The 27,655-nt window shown below is 42.8% G+C and overlaps 1 protein-coding gene across 1 annotated transcript in view; it reads right to left on the bottom strand.

The window, feature by feature from the left end:
• The window catches only part of CSMD3 (CUB and Sushi multiple domains 3), a 3,006,114-nt gene that overhangs the window by 459,082 nt on the left and 2,519,377 nt on the right, over positions 1–27,655 (bottom strand). The window contains exons 45-46 of the mRNA XM_078686868.1: positions 17,515–17,660; positions 6,500–6,580 (exon numbers count right to left, since the gene is read on the bottom strand). Of these exons, the coding sequence (XP_078542994.1) occupies positions 6,500–6,580; positions 17,515–17,660 (227 nt within the window). The remainder of the gene's footprint in view (positions 1–6,499; positions 6,581–17,514; positions 17,661–27,655) is intronic.

The following is a 27,655-nucleotide window of genomic DNA, read 5'->3' as shown; positions in this document are numbered from 1 at the left end:
GGGGCCTGGGCCTGTTATCCATGCACGCTGTAATGCAGCCTGCATGGAGAACAGGGAAAGTGCGCATGACTGGTTTGGGCAGCCCAAAAGGGCTGAACAAACAGTCGTTGCGCACTTAGGAGTGGGAAAACCACTCCTCCTCTGCCCCTCTCCAAGAGCAGAGCAGCCCAGCCACCTGCAAAGCAGCAGGAAGCAGCTAAGTTATTATCATTTTATGTTTCTGCTTCGTTCCGCCACCCTAGGGGAGGAGGCGCCACTGCCAGTCTTGTTATATTATTTGATCAGCATTTGCATCAAAAACATAGCTTGTTCAATGACTCCCCCCTTCATTTAAAATAGTACTATGAGAAATTGGGTTGTTGGTTGAAGGAGGTGTGCACCCTTCCAAGCAACAGCCACAATCTTCGTCAGAGTGACCCACTAAAGTCACCAAATAAACCAGTGCTTAACCCTCTAGTAGCTTAGCACAAAGAAGTCAGGCTTAACTTAGAAGCTTTTGGAGCTGGCCCTTTCGGCAGGGTCACCCCCAAATATTTTGTCTTTTTTACCCCTCAATATTTGCCTCAAATTAATTTTTTTTTTGCTTAGGACTCTGTGCACTTTAACACTGTTAACCAATGCTGAAGTAGCTAATTTCATATTTAATTCACTTATATGTCCCTTGTAGAGTGGTATAACATATACCCATGGCATGTAAATGTAATGCTACCAGTAGGCCTGCAGCACTTATTGTGCCACCCGCCTAATTAGCCCTCCAAAACATGTCCAAGGCCTGTAATTGCAGCCTGAATGCAGAGTCACGCTGCCATGTCGACTTGGCATTTAAGTCCCCTTGTCAAATCTTAAATTTCCCTTTTATTACATGTAAGTCACCCCTAAGGTAGGCCCTAGGTAGCCCACAGAGCAGGGTGCTGGGGAACTAAAAGGTTAGATAAGTACTTGTAAGTTTTACATGTCCTGGTAATGAAAACTCCTAAATTAGTTCTTCACTTCTGTAATGATAAACCCTCTTAATGGTAAAGTTGGATTTTTCAATACAATTTGAAAATTCAATTTTTAGAAAGTTGGCATTTTCTGACCTTTTGTACCTGCAGCCTGTCTTGGGTCACATAACTGGGTGTAGCTTACAGTTAGTATGTATGAATTCCTCCCAGACAGTCACACAATAGAGGGATTATGAGTGCCTCAATGGGACATCAGCCGTCAGGATGGGGGGGCAGAGCTCAGCACAGCCCCATTTAAACTTGAATAGGCTGTGCCCAGTCTCCACATAAAGGACCTAACAACCCAGGATTGTCCCTTCAGCGAGCGTGGAACCAGGGCAGGGGAATAAGGATATTTCATGCACTTCAAAGGACCTTCACACACTGTCAAGAGGAAGGGCACCATGGTATAAAAATAAGGATCTACAGACCCACTGTTCAATTTACTACTGGACCTTCATAAGTACTCTCAGAGGACTTCAAATTGTCGCCAACAATGTAAAGATCACACATTCTAGGTTAGTGTCACTATTGGAATGCAGTCTTTTGAGGACCAGCAGTGGAATGATGTCATGGCACCACATTTCATGCCTTGAGCCGTAACAGACTGTCTGCTGCTGTGACTTTCTGTGCACTCTGCCAGACTGCTGCTGTACCTGGAAGGATTGTTTGGCTGCCTGGAGTATGATTTGAACACTCAGAGGCCAGCTTTGCTGTTTAGTCCTGCATCTTCACCAGCACATAGGACTACCAGAAGTGACTTCAAGGGGTAGTTTGCTGCCCTCCTGTGGTGCCTAGCAGAACTTCTCTGTCTAAGAAATTTTTCTTCAAGAGTTTTTCTAAGTCCGAAGGTAAGCACAGACTGGACCTAATCTACTTCTTGTATCCGAACCATGCTAAATCGAGGTAGGATTTAACTTTCGACTTTGACCTGGTCTCGCACAGCTAGATCTCTGCGGTTAACTCTTTGAACAGTTAGGCGGTAAACTTCACTAAAATTTTTTAAAATTCTTAACTCCAATTCTACTTGTTGGATTCGTGTCAATTTGGTGTCAAATAATTTATTCAGATTTACTCTGTGACCGGGAGATGATACTGCTCTGCAGCACTTCCGGTATGCATACACCAGTGGATTTGCGCATGCATGGGTCTCGTACGCCTTTTGATAATCTGTACCTGGTTAGACAAGTGGCAGAGATCTGGAAATGAGTACTTACTAGAATTAATAAGAGATCACTCTTTGCTAGGGAATTAAGTATAATGACATTGCTCCAATTTAGGCGAATTGCAGACATGTTTGTGGCAAGATGGAGGGAGGGGGCTGCGACATGCTGCAGGTCTTTTTTCCAGGGGATAAGTTCATAACCTTCGCAAAGGCATGAGAGACATTTGCGATTGGTGGGGGACAGTTCCTTCAATATGAAAAGTTGTCACAGCAGATGTGGATTGAATTCCGAGACACTACCAGAGTGACGGAAACACTGCACCTGCTGACTGATGGTGGGGTCAACTAGGTATTTGGTAGCAAACTTTTACAAATCACTTAAAGTGGACAGAGCCAGGTCTGAACCGGTGGCTCATCGAGCATGGGGGACGGAACTGAAGGAGCAGCTCACTTAGACAATGGACCGGAATATTACAGGGTAATTCGTAAATACGGTCTCTTGTAATAACCGATTTAAATTGGCACACTTTAATTTCTTGCATCATACGTATAACACACCGGTTAAACTCAGCAAGATGTAAGTAGGTAGGAGGGCAATTTTTCGTAGATGTAGGGGGAGCTGTCTCTTTCCTTCATATGGCCTGGGGCGTCCCAAGTGTGCAGGATTATTGGTGAAGGGTAAGAATAAAATTGACAAAGGTGACAGCACTTGCGTTAGATCAGACACTCCAGATGTGCCTACTTGTCATTGTCGGGAAACCCAGGCAAGGTAAAATGTCCTGGAGATTCTTTCAATTAGCACTGGTACTAGATAAAAGAAGGTTGGCCATAGAACGGTTGGGTAGTAGGCCTCACTCTCCTGCATTGAGGCACAGAGATGTAGATGTTATTTGCTGTTGCTGAGGAAATGCAGAAACGTAGCCGTAGGAATGAAAAATTACAGGAGGACATAGATACCTGGGCCACACTTTGTTGTGTTTTCACTTCATTACTGTTTTTGTGCTGCGTAAATACTTTACACATTGTCTCTAAGTTAAGCCTGACTGCTTTTTGTGCCAAGCTACCCAGGGTTATGCATCGGTCAATTAAGTAACTTTTTGTGTTTCACCCTGCAAGGAATAGTAGATGTTGCTTGACCAGGGCTCATACTCCAGTCAATCAACAACCACATTTTTTCAGATTCAATGTATAAAAAATGTTTGCAGTCCACAAAAAGCAATAAAGTAAAAACAGAAAAATCCCATACCAATTTAGAAAAATAGAGTTAAAGTTGTCAATATTTTTAGACCGAAATGACAAACATCCAATCAGTAGAATTGGAGATATGCAATTTAGATAAAAGTAGCACCAAAAGGCCAAAGTACCAAGTGAGGGTATCTGATCACGTTGGACAGGGAAAAAGTCACAAGTTCAGGATGACTGTGATAGAGCGCAGGCCAGGCACAGGATCAAGTTTGGACCACTGAGGATTGTACCTTATGTCCTTTGTGCATGGTCTACATGGTGTTGCTTTATGTGGCTTCACGTCATCTGGCATCATTTCCGATGAGGCTATGTGGCCAGGCTTTGTGGGGTTTTGCATCGCTTGTGTCAGTTCCAATGAGCTATGTTACAAGGCTTTGTGTTACTTGGCTTTCATTCTGATGAAGTGGTCAGCTGTGAGGGAAGGCTTTGTTAGGCTTCGTGCCACTTTACAACGTTTTGATTAGGTTGACCCTGTTTAGGGAGGCTTTGCATCACTCAGCGTCCGTTACAAAGAAGCTTGCAGCTGTACGGCAAGGCTTTGCTGGGCTTCCAGATGGTTTTGGTGGAACCTTCAGTTAGGTCAGTAGGAGCTCACTCTGATGTCAGCCAACAGCCCAGAACAGGGGTAGACACAACTTTGGGCTCGGGAACTCACTCCAGCAGAAGCCAGAATGGCTCAGGCAGGTCCAGTTGCAGCTCCAGTTCAGCAGGACAGCTGGGCATTTGAAGGGAGGCCTCTGGAGCATGTTGTGTCCCTGTAGTTCAGAAAAAAGGTCAGACCCTTGGAGTCACTTAGCCTGGGATGGAGGGAGCAGGACCAGTCGTCCTTCTCAGCAAGTAGGTAAAGCCTCAAGCAGCAGGGTAGCAGGGCGTCCTTCTTCTGTAGTATCCACAGGTCCAGGAGTGTGTTCTGAAGGGTGGATCTGAGGGCCTTCTTTTTTATATCTGGTGCATGCTTTGTAGTGGGAGAAGCTTCTGGAGTTCCCTGCTACAGAAGTTTGTTTGGAATTTCCTCCTCCCTGCCTAAATCCCAGTCTGTCTCAATAATCTAGTCTGAAGTCCCTAGTGTGTGAGCTGGGCCAGTGCCTTTGAAGTACAAGTGTGGTAGGTGACAGTTGTGCCCAGTCATCCTGCCAGAGAAGGCCCATTCTGACAACATCCGGACCCGGTATTGTGAGTCTATCTGGGAGGAATACACAAAGCCCAACTGCCAACTACACCTAGTCATGTGCCCCAGGAACAGGCTGGAGGCACCACATGGTTAGGACACGAAAAGGCCATCTTTCTAAAAGTGGCTTTTTTCAGAATTGTGACGTAAAATCCACCTTTACCATTAAAAAGTGTTTTAAATTGCAATTACTCAGACACCAAATATGACTTCATAATCAAATGTGATCACTTTTTAAATTTAATACGGTAATTCAATATTATCCTAAGGGAAAGGTGGGCCTTGCAGTAGCGAAGTTTTCCACTACCAGGACTTGTAAAACTTAAAAGAACATTTCCAACTTTCTAAATAATGTATCCTGCCCTACAGGCTGTTGAGGGCCTAGCCTAGGCATGACTAATATGCATTCAAAAGGAAGGTTTTAAATGGCAGCTTAAACCTGCATACACATGCCTCAATGGAAGGTCTGGGATGTGCTTTAAAAAGGCTCTTTAAGTGGCAAAATTAGTGCTGAAGGCCCAGTAGTAGCATATAATTTACAGGCCCTGGGTAAGTAGTACCTCTTTACTTGGACCTTACAGGTACATTAAATGTGCCAATTGGATTTAAGTCAATTTCACCATGTTTGAAGAAGAGAGTACAAGTACTTTAACACTGGTTAGCAGTAGTAAAGTGTGCAGACTCCTAAGGTCAACAAAAACAAATTCACCCTAAATAAGAGGAGGGTGCCAAAACGTTTAGGGGAAGATCATCTTATGGCTGACAGATCTAACAGGTACAAAGTAGTGGAAAGAGCAATCTCCACTAAGAAAAGGACATTTTTTCAGTGCAAGATACCGTTTCTCCTGAAAACTAAATCCCTTTCCCAGACTTTGCAGCACAAAGTCTTAGTAAGTCAACTCCAAAATGTTTCCTAGCAAGAGAGAGCGAGACCACTTCAAAAAAGTGTGAGTTGACAAGTAAAACATGCTGTTCACTAATGCACACACTACAGACTCATGTAGCTTTATGTTCTGGGGACCCCATTTCTCCGACAGTGAATGGATCCTGACTAGGGGTACAAAGAAGGGCCCTCCCCAGGTGCCAGCTAACAGCTACATGTGACAGCCCCTCTTTTAAGTTAAACAACTTCCTGGGAACAACCCAGATGGTCTAATTGTCGGAGGAACAGAACCCCAGATCTCAACATCCAAATACTTTGTCTCAGCTCTGGGAACATGTTCATACCTCAAAGGGGCTATTAAGCTCCTGCACAACTGTTGGACCTCATGCAAATCACCCTCCAGAGGCCTTAAGAAGGAAAAAGGTAACATTCTAAAAGTACCTTTTCCAAAAAATGTTCGTACAAATCCCATTCTACCAGTGAATTAGGTTTACAATAAACATTTTTAAAAGTCCAGGGGTGAAATATGTAGCTGTTTCATAGCTAGAGATAAAATTATGAAATGCAATATTGTGTACTAGTAATTTTCAATGGAACAGCTACCCCTACGGTGGAAATTCCTTTTGGGGCCTTTTCCCTGTAAGAGTGGCAAAATCAGTGCTGCAGGCCCACTAGCAGCATTTGATTTACCGGCCCTGGGCATAAACAGTGAACTATACTAGGGATTGACTAACAAGTCAAATATGCCAATCGTGGAATCACTCATACATAACAACAATTTACAAAGGGAGCACTTGCACATTGGCACTGAACAGAAGTGGCAAAGCGCCCAAAGCGTCTAGACCAGCAAAACACACATCAAAATAACAGGAGGCAAAGGCAAAAAATACAGGGGAAACCCATACCAACACTTACTTCATTGATAGGTGAACATGTTGGTTAGTACAGTGATAGCTAATATCTCTAATGCATGGACAGTCTTGTTGTTTATGGATGTTCATCATTTTTACATACAGTTCAACTATACTAGCACATTGCTGCATTTATGGGCTTACCAATTTCAAATTCATCATCCTCCATCAAAACATCTGAATTCAGGATTGTTTGTGGAGTCTGGCACACTCTCAGCTGGTAGGCTACAAAAAAAAACAAATGTAAAAATCTTTTACAATAAGTTTTGAAGATTGCTTTTTTAATCAAACAGAGTTATCAAGTAGTTAACAACACTAATAATTTACCAATCTGACTAATTATGACTTTTAAAATTATAACATCTGTAGTCCTTTTTTGTACTAAAAATAAGATTTCATGTACTTATTGTAGACCATTGTACTATTGGTGAGGATACAGACAAGATAGCAAGACTGTCCTCTACCATGCTCCATAATATAGTGAGAAAGAGGCAGTAATACAGTACATTCTCCTCATCAGCAAGTGATTCAGTAGTGCCTTTACCAGGTTATCGCCTCTCTCAATTTCTCATATGAAATACAATGAAAAGAGTATACTAAACTCCAGTCATACCAACCAGATTGCCTGTATGCCGATTTCTATTCTTTCAAAATAGGCATTAATCTTTCAGAAGTGATGCTCCAAAACTCTACAAGAACTACTCTTCCTGAGATGCTTAGCTCTGCTTCAGCGCAATTGGCTACAGTTTTTACCAAGATACCCAACACATTTCCTGATTCCTTATACTGAGGCAGCAGTAGCTTGCACATCTTGATAGTGCTGACGAATTCAGTCTTACTGATGACACTGAAGAGGTTGCAAACACTTGCAATAAACAAAAATAAATTGTGTCAGGTGTCATCCATTGTTGATTAATCTGTTGAGGAGACCCTAACAAAAGTATGCAGCCACAGATCATCTATTTCCAACAGTTGGGATCCAAATTAAGAACAAATTAATGTAATCTCTAATTTCACCAGCCTCAGCATTAGACGTTGACTACCATGCAAGTGTAAATTGCTAGAGAATTGCAACTTAAAAGGTAGACCAACCAAGCACACCGTAACTTCAGCTATACTTTGCACAGATCTACTTCTTGATGAGCTAACACTTGGATTAAGTGAGAAACATAGATAGACTAAAGTAAGCTGTTATGAAAATTATTAACAGACAAGAAGGCTATAGGTTTTGGGAAGAAGTACAGCAACAATATTGAAGTGTTGCCTTTATAGGATTAAGCTGTCTGGATCCCATGCCCAATAATTCACCTAGATCTAGTGGAAGCCACAATTTGAATATTACATTGAAATCTCAAACTCAACCTCCTTCGGAGCAAGCAATTTCTGCATACGAAGACTGGCAATCACTTTCACAGAGTCCCTTTACGTTTCCCAAAATTTCTGTAAATGCATTATAATGGCTCACACACGATCATCTCCTCAATGCCTGGCTTCATGTTTCTATTCCTTGCTTTTTAATCTTATTTTTATGAATGAGCTGCACAGCATTCATGTGTATGACGTTTAGCATACGAATCAACACACAATTTGCAAATACAAATATAATTATTCAATTTTTCACTGTAATTGTATTTTGTATTGTTGGACACAATTCTTTATGAGTCATAAATCAGTCATCCACCAGAGTCAAATCTGAGTCATCCTTATCATCATCTGTTAAGGAATTATGACCTCTGTGTACCTCCATAAATACTGTCTACTTTACCGTCAACATATGGTCATCTCCAGTGGGTAAAGTAGGAGTAGGAGAGGTGATGGTAGTAAACTCACATCTCATTTATAATTAAAGTCTGTTCTGGTGTTTCCTTAATCCTTATTCCATTCATCACTACTTCTGTTTCCCTTTTAAAGTCAACACCTCAACCTCAAAATCTCTACTGTTATTACTTTTGACTTGAACTCAGTTTGTATGTACTTCAGACAAGTGTATTTTTGATGTCTCCATTGGCAAATCACCATGAGTTATAGTTGCATTCACTGTAAAGTTATATACCAATACATGGTTATTAGCTACCACTGAAAAAAAGATCAGCATGTATTTTCTAAGTTTAGTAACTGATTATGCTTCAACAAGAGGAAATACTTGACTGCCTATATATTCTATAGATTTCAAAAAAACGACTTCAGTGAAAGGACTCGGCAGAAAACAATTCATTTGGACCCATCATTCCAAGTCATACTTAACAGATCAGGCCGTGTTTCCATATGTTTTTATTGCAGCTATTTCATAAAGAGTTACCAATGTTATTTTTTTTCTTGGCCTCCTGTAACATAACTGTGAACAATGCAGTTCACTTTGCATTATGAGCTGCTACCCAACTTAATATTAAAGGCGCTACTTTGGTAATATATTCCTCACAGTGTTACCAGTAGTCTGCCTTGTGTGGTTGTAAATACCTAAACTGTTACTTATACTGAAATATACAGTGACCTGTAAGTCTGCTTAGATCCTAAGATATTAGGTCTAACATGACAATATGGAATCAAATAAAATGAACTAGAGAGTTTCACTGACAATGGAATATATTGTTAGAATTTTCAACAAATGCGAAAATTTGATTTCCAAAGGATTAACTCCATTCCAATTGTCAGAAGCCTCAAGGGCATTTTGACCCAGGGGAATGATCTTGTCATCATCAGGATAGGGACAAATATATGAGCAAAGGTATGGCTTGTCACTTCGAAAGATCAATCAAATTGAAAACCTGGAGTGCAGGCCTGTAGAACTTGGGCCTATAATAGACTGACTGCGAAAGTAACTCCCTGGTGGCTGTGAAAATCAGCTATTCAGGAGCAGTTGGAGGACTTCTGTAAACTGGGAGAAGCTTCGAACAATTAGAATGTAGTTATACATTTGGAAACCAAATTACTGCATTTGTTGAAATGTCTAACCATATGTACCATTGTCGCATTCTTGTTTTACACACTGTGTACTGTATTGATGTTTTGACCTGTTGACAAAGTCAGTTGGGCTGCTTTACTTAAAATGACACCCTTTATATTGTAATATCACATAGTCAGCCATGCACAGCCGTGTTTGGGCTCCAGGACCTTAGCCGAATAGCCCCACCAGTCCCAATTCCCACTAGAGGCATGCCATTTTGACAACCCCACAAGGGTTGGCTACTGTGGGGGTTTGGATACTGGGCATGGGCCAAAGGCCATGTGCATTGTGGGTTTGGCTTTAAGCAAGATAATAAAATATTAATGTAAAAAACTGAATTTCACTGAAAAAAACAAAGGTGAAAGTGACGTTATATTTGGGAATTGTAGTATTATCTTACTTTACTTGAAAAAAAATGTTGAAATTCACTGGTAAACAATGTTAAAGGGATGTTAGAGTTAGGCGCAATGTGTAATTAAAATATACTGCTTAAAACTAACGAAACCACTGAAATGACCCAGTTAAAAGTTATCTGAAGTAATTATAATGTGTGCCCTAGATTAACTATACCTTGGGCCCTCGCCATGCAGTGCTAATTACATATTACATCACTCTTGACATTTTCTATGTCATCACTGCAACTTCTGAAATTACATAATTGATTCCAACACTTTGAATGGCAGGGACATAAATGGACATACTTGTAGAAGAGAAGGTCAACCACATTTTTTCGCAGGTGTTGCTCTCGAGGCATCTTTAGAGATACCACATTCGAAAATGTATTTCTATTATAAACCCAAGTTTGTACGTTTTTTTTGAAGAGTGTGTTTCTACTTTGTCAGTAAGATGAGCCACATGGCTCGACCTTTACCACAAAGAAGCAAAGCTCAATAAAAGAATTCCGCTGCTTTGTTCTGAGGGCTTTTCAGAGGAAATGTGGACTATTTTTGTTTTTATTAATGGTATTTTGCTCAATAAATTTTACACTATATTGAAACTCCACTGGAAAAAAAAGGTTAATGGGACTTTATAGTTAGGTACAAATGTTAGTTAAAACATACTGCTTTGAACTATCAAAACCACTAAAATTATCCAGTTATAGTTATCTGAAGCAACTATAATTTGTGCACTAACATAACCATACCTTGTGCCCTCGGCATGCACTGCTAATTACCTCCCATATTACATCACTCACGACATGTTCTATGACATCAATGGAACTTCTGAAATGACATAATTGATGACAAAACTTTGCATGGCAGGGCCAGAGTTATATTTACTTTAGGGCAATAGTTATAGGAGTTATAAATGATATTTACACCTAACTATAACGTCCCCTTAACCTTTGTGTTTTCAATAAAAATGTATATATATTTTCCTTCACATTTTGCCTTGTTTTTTTTTTTAAATTGAAGCCCCATTTTATTTCTAAGAATGAAAAAAATGTGTGCATAAACGGACATCCTTGTAGAAGAAACGTCAACCACATTCTTTCACAGGTGTTGTTCACGAGGCCTCTTTAGAAATACCTCATTCAAAACTGTATTTCTAGTATAAACCCAAGAATGTCTTCTTAAAAAAAAAATAAAGAGTGCGTTTCTACTTTGTCTGAAAGATGTGCCTCATGGCTCGACCTTTACCAGAAAAAAGCAAAGCTCAAAAAAAGAATTCTGCTGCATTGTTCTGACGGCTTTTCACTGGAAATATGGACTATTTTTGTACATTATGAATGGTATTTTGCTCGGTAAACTTCACACTATATTGAAAATGCAGCAGCTGTCACCATTTCCAGTAAAAGACTATTGTATTTATCTAAAGTGCTTCACCTGTACTATTAATGGACGCGTGAAAGAAAAGACAAATTATAATGAAACGAGTTTCAAGCGTTATGCTCTTCAGAATTGTTTTATTTTTCTTTCAAGTATGCCGCATCACATCAAACAAGTAATTCGCTGCTTCAATTCTGATAATGAAAACGTGGCTTTAAGCTTAGATATCATGTCAGACAGGCTCATAGGCAGACGTTTCCCAGCAGTGTCTTTTTTTAAAACCTGTCAGTGCTTTGTGCACTCACAAAAAGGCTGAGAAATTGGGCCTGTCCACACAATACGTCTATTGGCTTTTCGCCATAATTCATTACTTGCACTTCCTTAAAGGAATCGCTGCTTTTCCAGGCCTGGAGAGAAATCCTAACTGGCATTTAGCAGCCTATTGACTGCAGAACGGCATCCTTTCATTGGGTCAAACCCTGCAGTTTTAAAAGAGTTGATTTTGTGCAGCAAGTGCAACTCACGTTTTACAAGTGCTGCTCATATGTGTATGCAATTATAATTGCTGTTAAATGTTGTAAGGAGCCACACACAATTACAACTGCGTAGGCACCTTTTCTGCTTCCTTGTTCCATTTATACATTTGATTGAATGTTTATATTTTTAGCATCGGGTAGTCATGTCAGTTTTAAAGATGAATGTAATAATTAACGTGCCAACCCAATCAGCTCTTAGCCTATTAGGTAAGCACAGTCACTTCAGTTAAGTGTCTGCGTGGCGTGGCAATGGTTGTTTACGTATAAACGGATTTGCTGCGCTTGTCACTTGCTGCATAATTTACTGGTTTTAACAAAAATGTTTGTAGTTAACATGAAAAAAGTTAATCAACTGCTGCACAAGGGAATGCAGCGCATGGTGATGTAGCGCCGCAGGAAACAGTGAAAAAGTCAACAGGTAATAAATTATAATTCACTGATGTTTACTGTATTTATGTATTAAGAGTAGTTAAAATGTCGGACGTGGATAATGAGTGACTTTTTCAGCAAGAAACCCATGCAGTTTAAAATGGTAGAAAGCATGATTTTTCATGAAAATGTACTGCTTCACTATCGAAATTCATCGTTTAGTTACAGATACTCTTATAAAATAAGCGGGTTTTCAGACACTGTTGTCAAACCAGCTATTTTTGCAAGACAACATTCAAAAGAAAATATTCTAAACCTTGCTGCATTTGTTTTTATTTCCGTTTACTTGAATCCTAAAGTCCCTCTTAGTGAAACGCATACATAATGAATATGCAGTTTAGTAATGTGGCCTCCATGGCGGTTTCTTAATGGAAAATAAATGGTACTTTAGCGCTTATAATGTGAACAAGAGGTAAACCCCAAACTGAAGACATGTTTTATATATAACTGGAAGGCGCAGAATACACGAGGACGAGTTATTATCTATATTACAGATGCGTTACACAAACGATTTAACTACGGTATATGAAGAAAAATATTTGTGCTTATATTTGGGGTTTCTGTGCTTTCAAGCAAGGCAAAATGAACGGCGGAGCACAACATTTCGAATAGGACCTGATAAATATTTTTTAGGTCATCTAGGAGCCTTTTCAATCAAGTTGTAATAACATCCTGCTAATAATTTGATGGAATGTCCTACCTACACATTTTGCTTTTAATCACATTGTTAGCAATCCATTGGACGCTTACTGTACTTAGTTTTTGCTGGTCGTTGGACCCCAATTCTTCTGCCTATTTCTCCCACTCCCCGCTGCCACTCTGCCACTGCGAGCCCCTCCCACCTCCGAGGACTACTCAGGGAAGGGATCCCTAAGGGATCTCTAAAGAGCCGGAGGGACGCGGTGACAGTGGCTTGAGCGAGACCAAGCTTCTGGGGACTCGTGATCAACAGACACGGGGTCCGTTTTTAATGGATGGTTGCTGGTATACTTGTCATTAGCAACCACAAGGTACTCTGAGTGTGAAGATTTACATCTAAGAAACCCCTTGTTTGCCCTGATGAAGTTGTTGGAATGTAGAACAACGAAACATGTTGGCACGACATTTAAGTAAATATGGTACATAATTAACCATTTTTAACTGGGAGGTTTGCAGCATCGGAATAAAGATTGGAAAGCCAGCAAACCTTACCAATCCTCACATTTTTATTCACTTACGGACCTAACATATAGGTCTATATTCTTTGGGGTTCTAACTGTTTAGGTGTGGCAATAAGCACATATTTGAGTTATTATTCACTAGTAGCACACCTGTTCTTGCTTTTTATTTAACACTGAGCTTCCTTGCTCGTTTCTTCTTCACACTTCATAATAGAGAGAGAGTGACCGATGATGAAAAGTGGGTAAACTGGTGATTGTTAACCAGGAGCCCCCTCGGGTGTCACTACCGTGAGGCACTCTCTCTTTACTCACAATATTTCTATTGGTGAGGTGTTTGGCATGTTACAACGCTTTTATATTTCATAAAAAATACACCTCGACCTAGAGGAGTAGTGTTCAATTCACACACCCACGGGATTTTATATATAATAAGCCCCCGGAGGTCATATAGTTAGGTGTTTGATCCGGTATGGCTCCTTATTGTAGTGTGTCTCGCTTGGATTGCGTCCAGTGCCAGGACCGCTGGCCCTTCCCCCCCATGAAAGTACTTCACCGCAGATCTCCAAGCCCTTGATCCCGGACGCACCACCAATCTCTTCTGCCGCACACCTCCACGGATCACCAAAGGACCATTCTCTGGCCTACACTGCTGTCTCATCTTCGGAATGGAAGCAACCAATGGCACCAGCCACACCACTAACACAGTTCCACCTGCTACATCAACTGAGACCCTCACAATGACTTTCCAGTGTATCCTACTCAATGCATGTTTGCTCTTGAAAAACACCCCAGTGATCTGGGACACAATCTTACCCCTGATGTCATCTTTCTCACAGAAACCTGATTTTATCCCAGGTCCGCACCAGACATCACCACAGCCGTCCCCAGAGGTTACAAGATAACGCAATGGGACCGAACCAATAAGCAAGGAGGCAGAATCTTCATCATCTACAGAGGCACCTTCCGCTACACAGCATCCTGACGACCTAATGCCGGTAATGGAGCACCTCAATTTTCAACTCTACACAGATGGGAAAAAAAGTGTAAATGTAAATCCAGTATTTGTAAAACGTGACAATTACCCAAGGCAAGCAAGGTGCTGGGGGCCGTCGAGAAGATTAAACGAGCTAATGCCCAGAGTCACATGGTACTGGGCTGACCTGTCGCCAGCACAGGGGATCAAACTGTGAACCTCCGTGTTCCAAGGTCAGCCACGCTGGCCGCTGCACCACACCTCTTCTAACAGAGGCACACTTGTGTACAAACCACCAGAACCATGCCCCAACTTCTGCAACACCATCCCGGATATCATCACTGTGTCCCAATTGACTCTGAAAACTACATATTCCTATAAGACCTCAACTTCCACCACAATGACCCCAGCGAAGCCAACTCCACTGACCTCTTAGAAAGCATGAGCAACATTGGTGTCAAGCAGCCAGTCACCGACCCCACCCACATTGCAGGACTCATGCTCAACCCCATCTTCACCTCCAGGGGCAGAGTCAGATACATTCGCACCTCACCACTCACCTGGTCTGACCATCACAGCATTCACTTCACAATCTCAGGGCCCATCTACTCCGGGGCAGGGCTCCTCATATCTAAGTGTAGAACCTGGAAAAAGGTATTAGAAGACCAGTGGAACAACACTCTCTGCTCCCACCTCCCAGACTCTTCCCACAACCCCGAACAAGCAACAAAGAACTTCGCCCAGTGGATGATCAAGTGCACCGACGCCACTGCCCCTGCCAACACGTCAAAGGTCATAAAACAAAGCACAAGAGCAAGCTGGTTCACAGAGGAACTGCACTCCACCAAATGCAACTGCCGACAACTGGAAAGGAAGTGGCCTGTAAACAAAAACATAGAAAACCACACCACCTACAGAACCCCCTCAACCAGTACCACTGCCTCCTAAAAGAAACCAAAAAGAATACCCTGGCAGACTGCATCAAAGCCAGCACAACCCACAGCAAAGAACTCTCCATCTTTGTGAAGGAGCTCACCAATCCCACAGCCGCGAGAACAACATTACGTCCTCTTAGGAACTGTGGGACAACATAGCGGACTTCCTACACGGAAAGATCTGGGCCATCTAAAAAAATTACGCTCACCAACCCTCCTGGACAGACAGCATCAACTGGCTCACACCCATGACCACAAACATCACACACCTTCTCACCCACTGCTAACTCCTCAACACGCAAGACACCATTTCCATCATGAACTCTGTTCACTTGGGGCACCCACATAGTCATGCCCCCACCACATCTTCAACCTCAGAAGCAAGGCAATCAGGGACGAGCTAAGGAAGGTCTTGTACCCCTCCATTACAGCAGCCATCTTCCCTGTGGACTGGAAACACGCTAAAGTGAGTACACTCCTGAAGAACTACTGATCCATCTCACTGACTCCCTACCCAGCAAACGTCCTCAAGAAAGCAATCAAGCAGCAACTCACCCAATACTTGGAGCCTTGACGTCTACGGGCAACGTTGCGCTGTACAAATCCTTTTTCAATTCAATTCAAGATCACAACCTTCTGGACCCCTCACAATCCAAATTTCGAGCTAACCACACCACAGAGACAGCCCTGATCATAGTCACAGACAATATCAGAGACCTCGGGACCGCAAGGAAACAGCAGCACTCATCATCCTTGAACTAACTGCCGGGTTGGACGTAGTCTCCCCCCACATCCTAATCAACAGACTCCACCACATTGGAATTCAAGGAAACACCCTCAAATGGATCACCTTGTACCTCAGTGGCAGGACCCAAAGGATCTGTCTCCCACCATTCACCTCAGGGGGCAAAAAGATAGTCTGCAGAGTCCCCCAAGTTTCATCCCTCAGCTCAACCTTCTTCAACACCTACATGACCCCCTGGCCAACACAGATGCATGATGAACGTTACAGACTGGATGAAGGATAACTGTCTCTAACTGAACTTGGGAAAAAAGGAAGTCATCATCTTTGGGAACAGCACTTCACTGTGGAACTGCTCTTGGTGGCCAATAAAGCTCAGCACACCTCTGACCCAAAATACCACGCTCGCAACCTAGGTATCATCCTGGATAGCAATCTGTACATGCATAAACAAATCAATGCAGTCTCTTCCACCTGCTTCCACACCCTTTGCATGCTCACACAAGATCTTAATGTGGCTCCCACTCAACACTCGAAGGATTGTCATGTAAGCCCTCATCACCAGCAGACTGGTCTACAGAAACCTGGTCTATGTAGGAATCCCCCCTCCTGAAGAGACCCCACACAATACAGAAATCCACAACAAGACTCATACTAGACCTTCCCAAAAGAACCCACATCACACCTTATCTCAAGAAACTACACTGGCTCACGATCCAGAAAAGATGCCAGTTCAAGATGCTGACCCACTCTTATAAGGCCCCACACAATGAAGGACCTGCATACATCAACAGATGACTAACATTTCACCAACCGTCCAGAAACCTCAGTCAACCCATGGATATGTCAGGTCAACAGCTGAGGATGCTCCTTCTCACACCTGGTGACCAAAGCTTGGAACAATCTCCCCCTACACATCAGGACCGCACCGTCACTCCACCAATTCAGAAGAGAGCTAAACACCTGTCTATTTGGTTAATTGGTTCCAAGCAGCAGCAAAAAATATCCAGCGCATTGAGACCCTCATGGGTGATTTGCTGCGCTCTATAAATTAGTGATTGATTGATTGAATCACATCAAATGATGTGGATTATTATTCTTCCTGTACAGTTTGCTCATCAGTGTCAAATAACTCACTGACTTTGTTACATATTATAGTCAGTACATTTTCCATGTTTTAAAATTGGATTTTGGTCACAAAATATTATATATCCTAACGAATCGCTATTTGGAAGTCACACAATAACATGACCATTTGAAACAGTGATTCATTTTGGAGTCACAAAACTGTTTATGAGTCAGTAATTACTTATCAAGTCCTAAAATGGTGTTTAAACATATTAAAAAAACTTTTTACAGTTACAAACAGTCAGAATTATTGTTTGCAAACGTAGAATCAATTTGTACATCAGGCCCCAAGTATGGCGGCAATGTACTTTTGCACATTTTACTTTTTCCTTAACATGGAGAGCATCTTATATGAGGAAAGTCTCTACTCTGAAAACTACTAAAAATAGGTATTTAGTTTTTATTTACAACATCTGGGTTTCATTTCAAAATATTACTTCAGCCATGTACTGTATTTCAGATGGTACACTGTTCAAGCCTTTTAAACCAAAATTGTTCTTAGTATGTAATTTTTCTTCAAGACGTAATGCTGATTGCACGTACCATGATAACTGAGAACAAAGAAGCCACTTGTTGTGAAGTCACTGTGAAATTTAATCAGAACTTGGTTAGATGTGCTGTAGACTGACTCTAGTGCCGTGTTACCGCTGAACTGTCCAATCTGTGGTGAACTCTGATCTGGTCCATCCCTGGAAGACAAAAAAGACAATGACTAAGTGCAGCCTACATGTGAATTCACTGTGGCTATGCAAATGCTGCACATGACACACAAGGGAGCTTTTAATTTAATTACCCAAACCTCTCAGCACAATGTATTGTATATACTGAAGTCAAGGAAAAATAACCCCTTTATGGCAGAGTACATGATGTTCACTTCCTCTGGACTGTTCTTCGCTACAGAGGACATGAACATCACAGCCTCCAACTAAAGGAAGGAAATGCCTCTTGTGCTCGAGCTGTGGGGAAGTAGTTCACTCACAGCTCATGTATTTTTTTGTTAGCTATGACGTGCAGTACATCATGTGCACTGACCTTTTAGACTGAGAAGCTGAAAGCAAATCATCCATAGCCTTTAGGCTCTGGATGATTTCAATGTGATTGGTGCTCTGTGGCATTACTCAGGCACCTGAGCACTAACCACAATGGAGGAGGAGCTCCTCTTTCAAATGGTCCCTCTTCCTAGTGGCTCTCTGCTTGGGGATTGTGACAGGACAAAGATTCCCAAGCAGAGAACCACTGACTAGGCACCCGGGAATCAAAGGAATGGATTCTAGCACTTGATTGCATCTTTGGCAATTACTCTCCCTGCCCACCAAGGTCTACAACAGTCCATATGTCCCACTGGAGGAGTAAATTGGGGGGTTAAACAAAAATCTGCCCCTCTTCCCCAGTGTGGCAATAAGTCAACTAAACCCCAGGGCTATTTGTTTAATCCATGTAATGGAGTGACGGGTAGCCCATCCATGCATTTGGCCTAAGCGCCACACTAGATACCAGTGATAACTGTTTTAAAAATGAATTGAGTGGGTGCCAGCCAGTCTCGGTTTGGACTGCACACTCCATAAAAACCCAACATACTTTATTCCCCAACACGGGGTGGGGCAGATTAGGGGAGTTGCCCCTATTTGTCCTCTGGGGGATGTAGGATGCAGGCAGCGCATTAGATACCAGGTATAGACTTTTTTTTTAATTTAAAGAAAGGGTTGGCGTCATCTATACTGACTTTGGGCCATGCCCCAACTCCTAAGGACCCAACAGTATTTCTGACCCTCAGGTGATAGATTGGTAGGTTTATCCTCAACCTGCCCTTCCTATGAGACGGCAGGGCAGAAAGTCCAGTGGGTGCTAGAGACATCATTTTAAAAAAAGAATGAGGAGAGGCTGGCCTGTCCTGGAATCAGGCTGCACAACCCTTCCCTAAAGCCCCAACAGACTTGCTATCCCAGGGGTAGGTTGGGTTGTTCGGGTTTATCTGCCCTCTTGGGGAGCAAACATTTCACTATGGTAGCACACATTTTTGCTGGCTGGTTCCCTGTTCTGGTGGGATGTGACTCCATGCAAATGAGGGAACTCTTTGCCTTTGCAATTACACTGTTTTACAGATTTGATTGCAGAGACAAATCCCTCTTGGGAGGTTCACTAGGGCAGTGGACAATCAGTGTGGACCCTATCGTGTGGCGAGAGAGAGAGAGCGGCAGAGGGGTCCAACAAAAAAGTTCAGGCATCCTCCTTTTCAAGGTGGGGGTTGTCCAGCTTCAGTCAAAGATAGATTTGTGGTTTCGACCTGCAACTATGGGTTTCACTAATGCCTTTTCCTCAGCGCTGGCTGGAAATGTTACAGTATGCACATGTGCTAAGAACAGCAGATTTCTTTGCAATTGAGCCAACATTTCTGGACTATGCAGGGCACACCCAAATAACAACTTGTCATAGCACAAAGTGGGACAGTGTGATCATGCCTAATTCTATCTAAGGATTTTATGTTGTAAATAATGTGGTGCAACTCAGTACGTCCTTGCACCAGGCCATACTGCAATCCACTGCAGCCCAAACAATCTTTCGGCCACAGTTGGGTCTAGTGCCTGAATACAAGTCAAGCAAGAAGAAATTTGGATTCCTTTCAATGTAGTATGGGAAATAATGTGGCATAACTGCCATAGCTGCCGACTATGGAACTTTGGAACCAGGTTTGAGTCTCGCTGTCGTGTCAAAATCATGTGATCCTGGGCAAATCACTTAATTGTTCCATGACTACCAAATATGCATGTGTCCTTGTATAGTGAAACTTGTGCTCATGTGAAGTGCTTCAATACCTTCATGACTTATTTGCTCTATATAAAATTGCAAAAAAGAAAAAAGTATTGACATGTGGGCCTACGAAGAAGGGGAGGGTTAAACATCCCTTTGGTGGCAAAAAGACTATTTGGTTCACAGGGGTAGGACCCAATGCCAAAACAGGCCAGCACCTCACACCACACATTTTTGGAACACCAAAACATAGTTTCTGTTGGGATTTCACTCTATGGGCAGGAGGTTAGGAAGCAAACCCTCCAATCTTCTCTAATTGGGTAGAAATGTTTCCTGAGGGTTGGGCGGGGAGGATGCCATGAAATGCTAGAATACTCAAGCTTCACACCCCATTCTGTTATTCATTTTTAATGTTTTTTGCTTGATAATCTGGTGACATTTAAAATTCTAACTCTCCCCTTCACCCAAGATGGGCATAAAGTTGGTAAACACCACGATCTGCCATCCAAAAGTGGTTAAATCTCACCAGATTACTACTGGCCTTTCTTGACATAGGTAATGACCCCATCCATAGAAGTTGGGTAACTTTTTCATCAGAAGTGTAGAAACACTGGGGTTGGGACCTTTCTTTATCCCCCATAGATTTTTGAAATTTCCCTCACATAAGTGTAAAAATATTCTGTGATTTTAGTCAAAGATTTATTTTTGCACAGCATTCTAGCTACAAATGAAAGAGTTTAATCCAGAAAAGTCACACCACCCTAGATGGCTCCATGTATTAAGGTTTAAGAAATATCTTTTTTTGCTATTTCTCCCAGGTGCTGTTCGACCCCAGGCCCAAACAACCTATCCACCCACAATCCCAGAAGGATTAAACTTTGAAGGGAAAATCAGGGTGTCTCCATGTTGCACTGTGAATCTTGTTCTGTTACTGAGGAACCCACTCAAAAGGGTACTGTTTTATCTGGAGAGGGTCGGAACACAGAACAGTAAGTCAATGTGCAACAGAAAACCCATTTTGCAATCCTAATCAAATGATAAAATGGCTACCACTATTTCATTCACACTAATGACCACCATTCTTAAACTTAGATTTTTCTGCAAATTCAAAAAATGCATAGCTTCTCTTCATACCCATTTTTAATTCATAAGATTTTACCTTATAAATCAATACATTGATACATATTGAAATACCATTATAAGCTGCAACTCGATTGATCACACTGGGTTTCATGCTTTTTTGGACACCCAGCGTACACTATATATCTCTGCAACATGAAGAGTTTAATTGTATATAACTTCTATACATCAGCCACCAGCACATAAAAGACAGAAGAATGCTAACTTGGTAAACATATAATGTCTTGTTTTCAGAAATGTACAGTGATGTGGGTTCACCCTTTGTTTTCACACCAATTTCCCCCTCAAACTGCAAGTAGGTAGACACTACAAAAATAGGACATAAGTTGTTTGTTGATGCCATTTTTAGAGAGAGAAAAATACACACACTTTCCTGATCTCACTTTTTCCCATTTAAATATATATATATATATATATGTTTGCAACATTTTGGTCACTTTCTTACTACAATCCAGGGAAATCTGCAAACCCTGGATATCTTTAGAATCCCCATTATGTTGGAAAATAATTTGCACATTTAGCCTGAATACATTTTCTGAAGAAAAAGTTATAAAGGCCTAAGCATGAACAGTCCTAAATATCAAAACCAACAGTGAATGGGGTGGAAAAAGCATCAGCACTTGGCATGTAATCAATAAAGATTTTACACTGACAGGTATCACTAGAGAAAGTAATGCAACTGGATATGTACGTATGGCAGCAAAGCAAACACAAGGAGATGATGGAGGGAGCGCTGACACTTTTCAGACACTCACCCCCAGTCATAGATCTTGGTTGAATCCATCATCATTCTTAAGCTCAGTTCACCACCTCAGTTCAGACCCAACTATAGGCAAATCAGTCTTGACCCTGTGCCTCATGGGAACAGTCCAGACCGAACTACCAAGCCAGGTCTTCCCTGAACAAGAAACAAGCATCCTGGGACCGGTTTCTGGGTAACACCCTTCATCAGCCAGGCGAGCTTGAATCCAGGGGCAAAGTAAGCAAGAGACCCACATCTGGACATAACCTGCCAACTTAGGGCGAACAAAGCAAATAGAAGGAGATGACGGATGGAGCGGTGAACCTTTTCAGACACCTACCCCCAGTCACAGATCTGGGTTGAATCCATCATCATTCTTAAGCTCGCTTCGCCACCTCAGTTCAGACCCAGCTATATGCAAATCAATCTTGACCATGTGCCTAATGGGAACAGTCCAGTCCGAACTGCCAAGCCAGGCCTTTCCTGAACCAGAAACAAGCATCCTGGGACTGGTTTCTGGGTAATACCCTTCATCAGCAAAGCTAGCTTGAATCCAGTGGCAAAGTGAGCAAGGGACCCACGTCTAGGCATAACCTGCCAACTTAGGGCAAACAAAGCAAACACAAGGAGATGATGGAAGGAGCACTGAAACTTTTCAGACACTCACCCCCAGTCACAGATCTGGGTTGAATCCATCATCATTCTTAAGCTCACTTCACCACCTCAGTTCAGACCCAGCTATATGCAAATCAGTTTTGACCATCTGCCACATGGGAACAGTCCAGTTCGAACTGCCAAGCTAGGTCTTCCCTGAACCAGAAAAAGCATCCTGGGACAGGTTTCTGGGTAACACCCTTAATCAGCCAGGCTAGCTTGAATCTAGTGGTAAAGTGAGCAAGGGACACAAGTCTGGGCATACCCTGGCAACTTAGGACGAACAAAGCAAACACAAGGAGATGATGGATGGAGGACTGTCCATCAATTGTTCTCTTTGCATTTGTTACCCCGAGTCAGACAGGTATGCCCAGACGTGGGTCCCGTGCTCTCCATGCAACTGGAGTCAAGCTATCCAGGCTGATTAGGGCTGAAAGCTGGAAACCAGTCCTAGGATGCTTGTTTCCAGTCAAGGAAGGACCTGTCCAGGTAGTTTGTGCTGGACTGTTCCCATTGCCTGCAGGGTCAAGTCTGATTTGCATATGACCGGGTCCAAACTGGAAGGGCATGGTGAGCAAATAAACGATGGATTTAGGCCAAGATCTCTGAACTGGGGTGAATGTATGACATTGTTCTGCATTCTGTTCATCAGTTGTTGTCGAATGGGACGGGTATGCCCAGACGTGGGTCCTGTGCTCTCCATTCCTCTGGTGTCAAGCTATCCTGGCTGATGAGGGCTGAAAGCCCAAAACCGGTCCTGGGATGCTTGTTTCCAGTCCAGGGAGGACCTGGCCTGGCAGGTCATGCTGGACTGTTCCCATCGGGAGTCAGGACAAATGTTCCCTCTAATTTTTATTCTCTGTGTGCGGCAGTATAAGGTCTTGGTGCGCTGCAATTAAGGCTATGTGCGCCAGGAACCAGCCCGCGTGTGTGGGTGCAGCGCCAAATATCATTCCAATCTTTTGCTTAAAAAATGAAAAGAGAGTGCCTTTCCACACATGTACTGCCACATGAAGTGTCTTAAGGCAGGTTTTCAATTTAGATATACACGCAGTTACATGAATTGGTTACACAGGCAAGTACATTTTGGGTATAGAAAAGCATGGCACTCCAATGGTGGTATTATAATAAGATTTTACTAAAGATCCTCAACTCGAGCACTGTTCATAGGGGGGGGGAATGTTGGGAGCCTGTACAAGATCACATGTAAACACAATTACATAACATATTTACAATTTGATGTGCAAGCTACTGAGTAATGTTTGGCTATCCCTTCAGCTAGTTTGTCACCAGTCCAAAAACTAGCCCCCTACAGAAAAGTCGTCGTAACAACTTCTGGGTTAAAGTAACTTGTGGTAAAGTCGCAGTCAGGGCAGTGAATGCTTTACAAAGGCTGGTCATTGTTGAGACTGCAAGGTAAAGGTTTCCAGTGATTAATATTTCTGCTGGAGAGAGTTGTTTGTCTACTTGCAATTTTGACTCATCATAAAGTAGTACAGAGGGTTAATATGCCTGTTACAAAAATGTGTACCATACACACATCAGAACTGTATTTTATGTGGATAGCTCAGTAGGTTACTGCTTTTGTTGTAGAGATCATTTTGTTACTTGCAGTTCATAAGTTACAATTGTGATATAGAACAGAAACGTATTAAGTGTCAAAGAGCTGCTTGCAAACTGCATGGTATAGGTTAAAGAATTATGTTTTATTCCTCATCTGTCACTATACTAATGATGGTAAAAAGGGTTGGTTTGGGTAGAAATACATACTTATTATTAAAGACAACCCTAACCACTCCAGTATGTTTTAAACCCTAGACTTCTCCTGCAACCACTGGCTCAAACTAAGCACTAGCAACACAGTTTGTTGCCTTTTGCTAGGGCGCTAATTAACTTTCAGGTTAGAAAATTGAGGGGAGTTCTGGCCTCAGCATTCATCCCCTTTATGAAAGTATAGCAGTTGTCACAAGCCAAGATCCAAACCACCAATTGCACAGGATTTACGCAAAACAGAAAAACAGTTCACATAGATGATTTTATAGCTCCCAATCCAAACTACAAGTAATGTTAGTATTTACCCGTGTTTGATATTGCAGGACAAATATGTGATAGTATTTTCAAGGCACATTTTATATGTTCGTAAAAAATGAACATACATGCTTTTTAAAAATAGATGAATATATTGAACCACATTCTGCCTGCAAACCTAATCAAACACAGCATCCGCTTTACAACTACTTCATTTAAATAATAACTGTGCGCGTTTTCATTTTTTTTCTTTGTTTTGGGATTGAAATGTAGAAGACCAAAAGGTTCTGATTTAAATATCCTTTCCCTTTTATAAAATAGTAGAAAAGGCTTGTGCCTTTGACTCCTCACATATGGAAGGCCTCAAGGTATCTCTATTTCAAACATGTGACAATAAGCAGCAGGAGTCTAGTGCCAATAATGGTCTATCTCTTCTTTTGTTACCTGCTTGCGATGGGTCATAGCTGGTCACTGCAGGGTAATGACGCAGTGAAGGCTGGTTCCATAACTAATCCATGCAGGGCAGGAGAGCTTCGGCCTATCAATGGAGAGGGTGCAGCACCGAATATTTAAAGAATTACAAAAATAAATCACCATAAAAAGGAAACACAGGGGAGAGGGCACAATAAAGCAAGTATTGTTGGAAATGGCCCTTTTTGCAGGGTTATCCCCAAACCTTTTGCTTCTTACTCCTTTATTTTTCCTGACCCGTAGTTGTTGGCAATAGGACTCTGGGCACTTTACCATTGCTGATCAGTGCTAAAGTGCATATGCTCTCTGTATAAATTGTTATTGTGATTGGTTATCCATGATTGGCATATTTGTATCACCAAGAAGTCCCCAGTAAAGTGCACTGAGTGTGCCAGGGCTGGTGATACAAATGCTACTAGTTGGCCTGCAGCACTGATTGTGCCAACCACATGAGTAACCCTAAAATGGTGTCTCCAGCCTGCCACCGCAGTGCCTGTGTGCAGTCTGTGAACTGCCATGTCAACCTGGCCAGTGTCTCCCCTGACCAGGCCTAACCCTTCCCTTTCTGTACACATTGGACACCCCTATTGAAGGCCCAAGGTAGCCCCCCTGGGCAGGGTGCAGTGTAAGTGAAAGGTAGAGCATGTACTAGTGCAGGTGACATGCTCTGGTAGTGAATTACAGCCATTTTCGTTTTTCACTATTGTAAAGCTATCTTGTCCATAGGCTATCAATGCTGTGTACAGTGGTTACCTGCATATCTTCCCATAGGAGCAAGTTAAGACATACAAGTCTGGTATCCCTGATCTCAGAATTTAATAACACATCTTTTAGGAAAGGTGGTTTTTAAATCCTGTGTTTGAAAGCAGCACTTTTAGAAAGTGGCTGCTTTCTTGTCTGACCTGTCTGTGGGCCTTTGGCTGTTTGTGAATTGACTGTCTGGTTTGTGAGTGACAGGGCTGGGGGATTCCAGGAGACAGAATGAGTCTGCCCTGTGGTGAATAGAGAGATCTGCATCTAGATGGGAGGGAGGAGTTGCACCTGGGACCTGAATAGGACTGTGCCCGCCCCCCACAGTGCTGGCTCCACCCCCTGTGGTGTGTCTGATGTCTCTGCCCTGCACTGTGAAAGGAGAGAAGGAGTCATGTAAACAGAGTGCTCCAGAACTGGTTTGGACCGGACTCAGAGCCCTCCTGCACAAAGGGAACAAAGACTTTTTGGGGTATAAGTACAGGGCCCCAGACTACAGAAAATTAGATCATCCTGGAATCAAGAAGAAACCTCTGCCAGGGAGAAAGCTGGAAGACTGAAGAGGAAGGACTGTCCTGCTGTGTGTTTGTGGGCTGATCTGCAGTTGCTTTGCTGCCAAGGAGAGGAGAAGGACTTTGTTGGAGCTTAGTCCCCATGCTTGAAGAGATCTCCAAGGGCCTGAAGAGAGCTGGCCTCCTGTTAAGAAGTCCCAGGAGCAAAAGGACTTCACCCCCAGCTTCCCCCCTGAACTCTGCTGAGAGAGTTCTGCCCTTCCTAGAGTGCAGAATCCGACTGAGGGGCCTCTGGAAGTTGTGGCCTGCTGTTTGGGAAGCTGGACAAGGCGAAACAAAGACAATCTGCACATTTTCACGCACCGCTCGCTTGCGGAGTGCATCCCCGACAGTGCGAGGAAATTACCGCCACCGCAAGAACCGACGCATCCTTCGTTTGCGGAACGCATCGGCCCGGTGCGGGAATATTTCTGTCGCTGTGAACATCGTTGCAGAGCCTGTCGTCGCTAGGTGAGATCGCCGCACCGCTTACTTGCGGACCACATCACGTCGCTGCGAACATCGTCGCAGAGCCAACGCGTTGAGGGGCTGCGAGAGGAGAATATCGGCACTGCATATCGCCGCTGCACCTGAGATCGCGCCGCCCCGAAGATCGTCACATCGTGCTTGTGCGAGACGCTTCCTACCGAACCTGCGCACCGGAATCCATACAAGGTATTGCATCCCTCCACATATCACCCAGATTCATCGGAACACGCCTGCTGCTTCCAATAGGGCTGTCGCATCGCCTCCCCAGGGTCTCAGGAGTGACGCATCGCTTGTTTTTCAACGCTGCAGCTTCCACTTGGAACTTTGGCTGAGTTAGAGTCTTTTTTTTTTTTCGTTCGCTGTGTCCAGCGCCGGGATGCCCCTGGGTAACTGAGCGCGTTATAAATTTCACAATTTCACAATAGCTTTGTCGCATTACAGGTACTTTGGGCTAAACGTCACGCAACTGTGGATTATTTTGATGCAAACCCTAGAACTCTTTTGAAATCATATTCTTAAACTGTGTACTGTGAACTGCTACCAAGGGGGTGAGCTGGGGTTATCTAAAAAATAATAATAATAATAAAAGAGCTTGTAAAGCTGAAGCTATCAGTGAAACAACATGATAAAGATCCCATGCACTACGCAGTGTATAGATGAGTTTTAAGCAAGGCCCTAAACCGCGCTTCACTGCTCTCCAGTCTCATAACAAAAGGAAGTTTATTCCATTGTTGAGCTGCTTGGAGCGCAAAGGATCGTCCACCTAATCTAGCCTTCCTTATCCTGGGGACTGTCAGCAGTCCAGCACCCTCCGAACGGAGGGTCCTGGTTGGTTCATATCGGCTGACTAGATCCTTTAGGTATGCGGGCGACCTGTCCCAGACAATTCGGTGACAGAAAAGTAAGAGTGCATACCCCTTACTTTGAATAGAAGCAAGGGTCCCTATTTGGACATTGGTACCTCCCTCTGCCAATTAGAGACCCCCAGATCTAACAAGTATGAAGAAAAGTAATAGATGGTGTAGAAGCACTAGAGTATAGGTAGCATAAAAATGAATGTGTCCGTCTCTAATGCAACTGCTGCTTATGTAAAGCGCTCTGATACCTTCAG

This window comes from Lissotriton helveticus, chromosome 4_1 (genome assembly GCF_964261635.1).
Source record: "Lissotriton helveticus chromosome 4_1, aLisHel1.1, whole genome shotgun sequence".
Lineage (NCBI taxonomy): Eukaryota > Metazoa > Chordata > Amphibia > Caudata > Salamandridae > Lissotriton > Lissotriton helveticus.
Note: the sequence above shows the minus strand (reverse complement) of the source record. Positions and strands in the feature narration are given on the sequence as shown.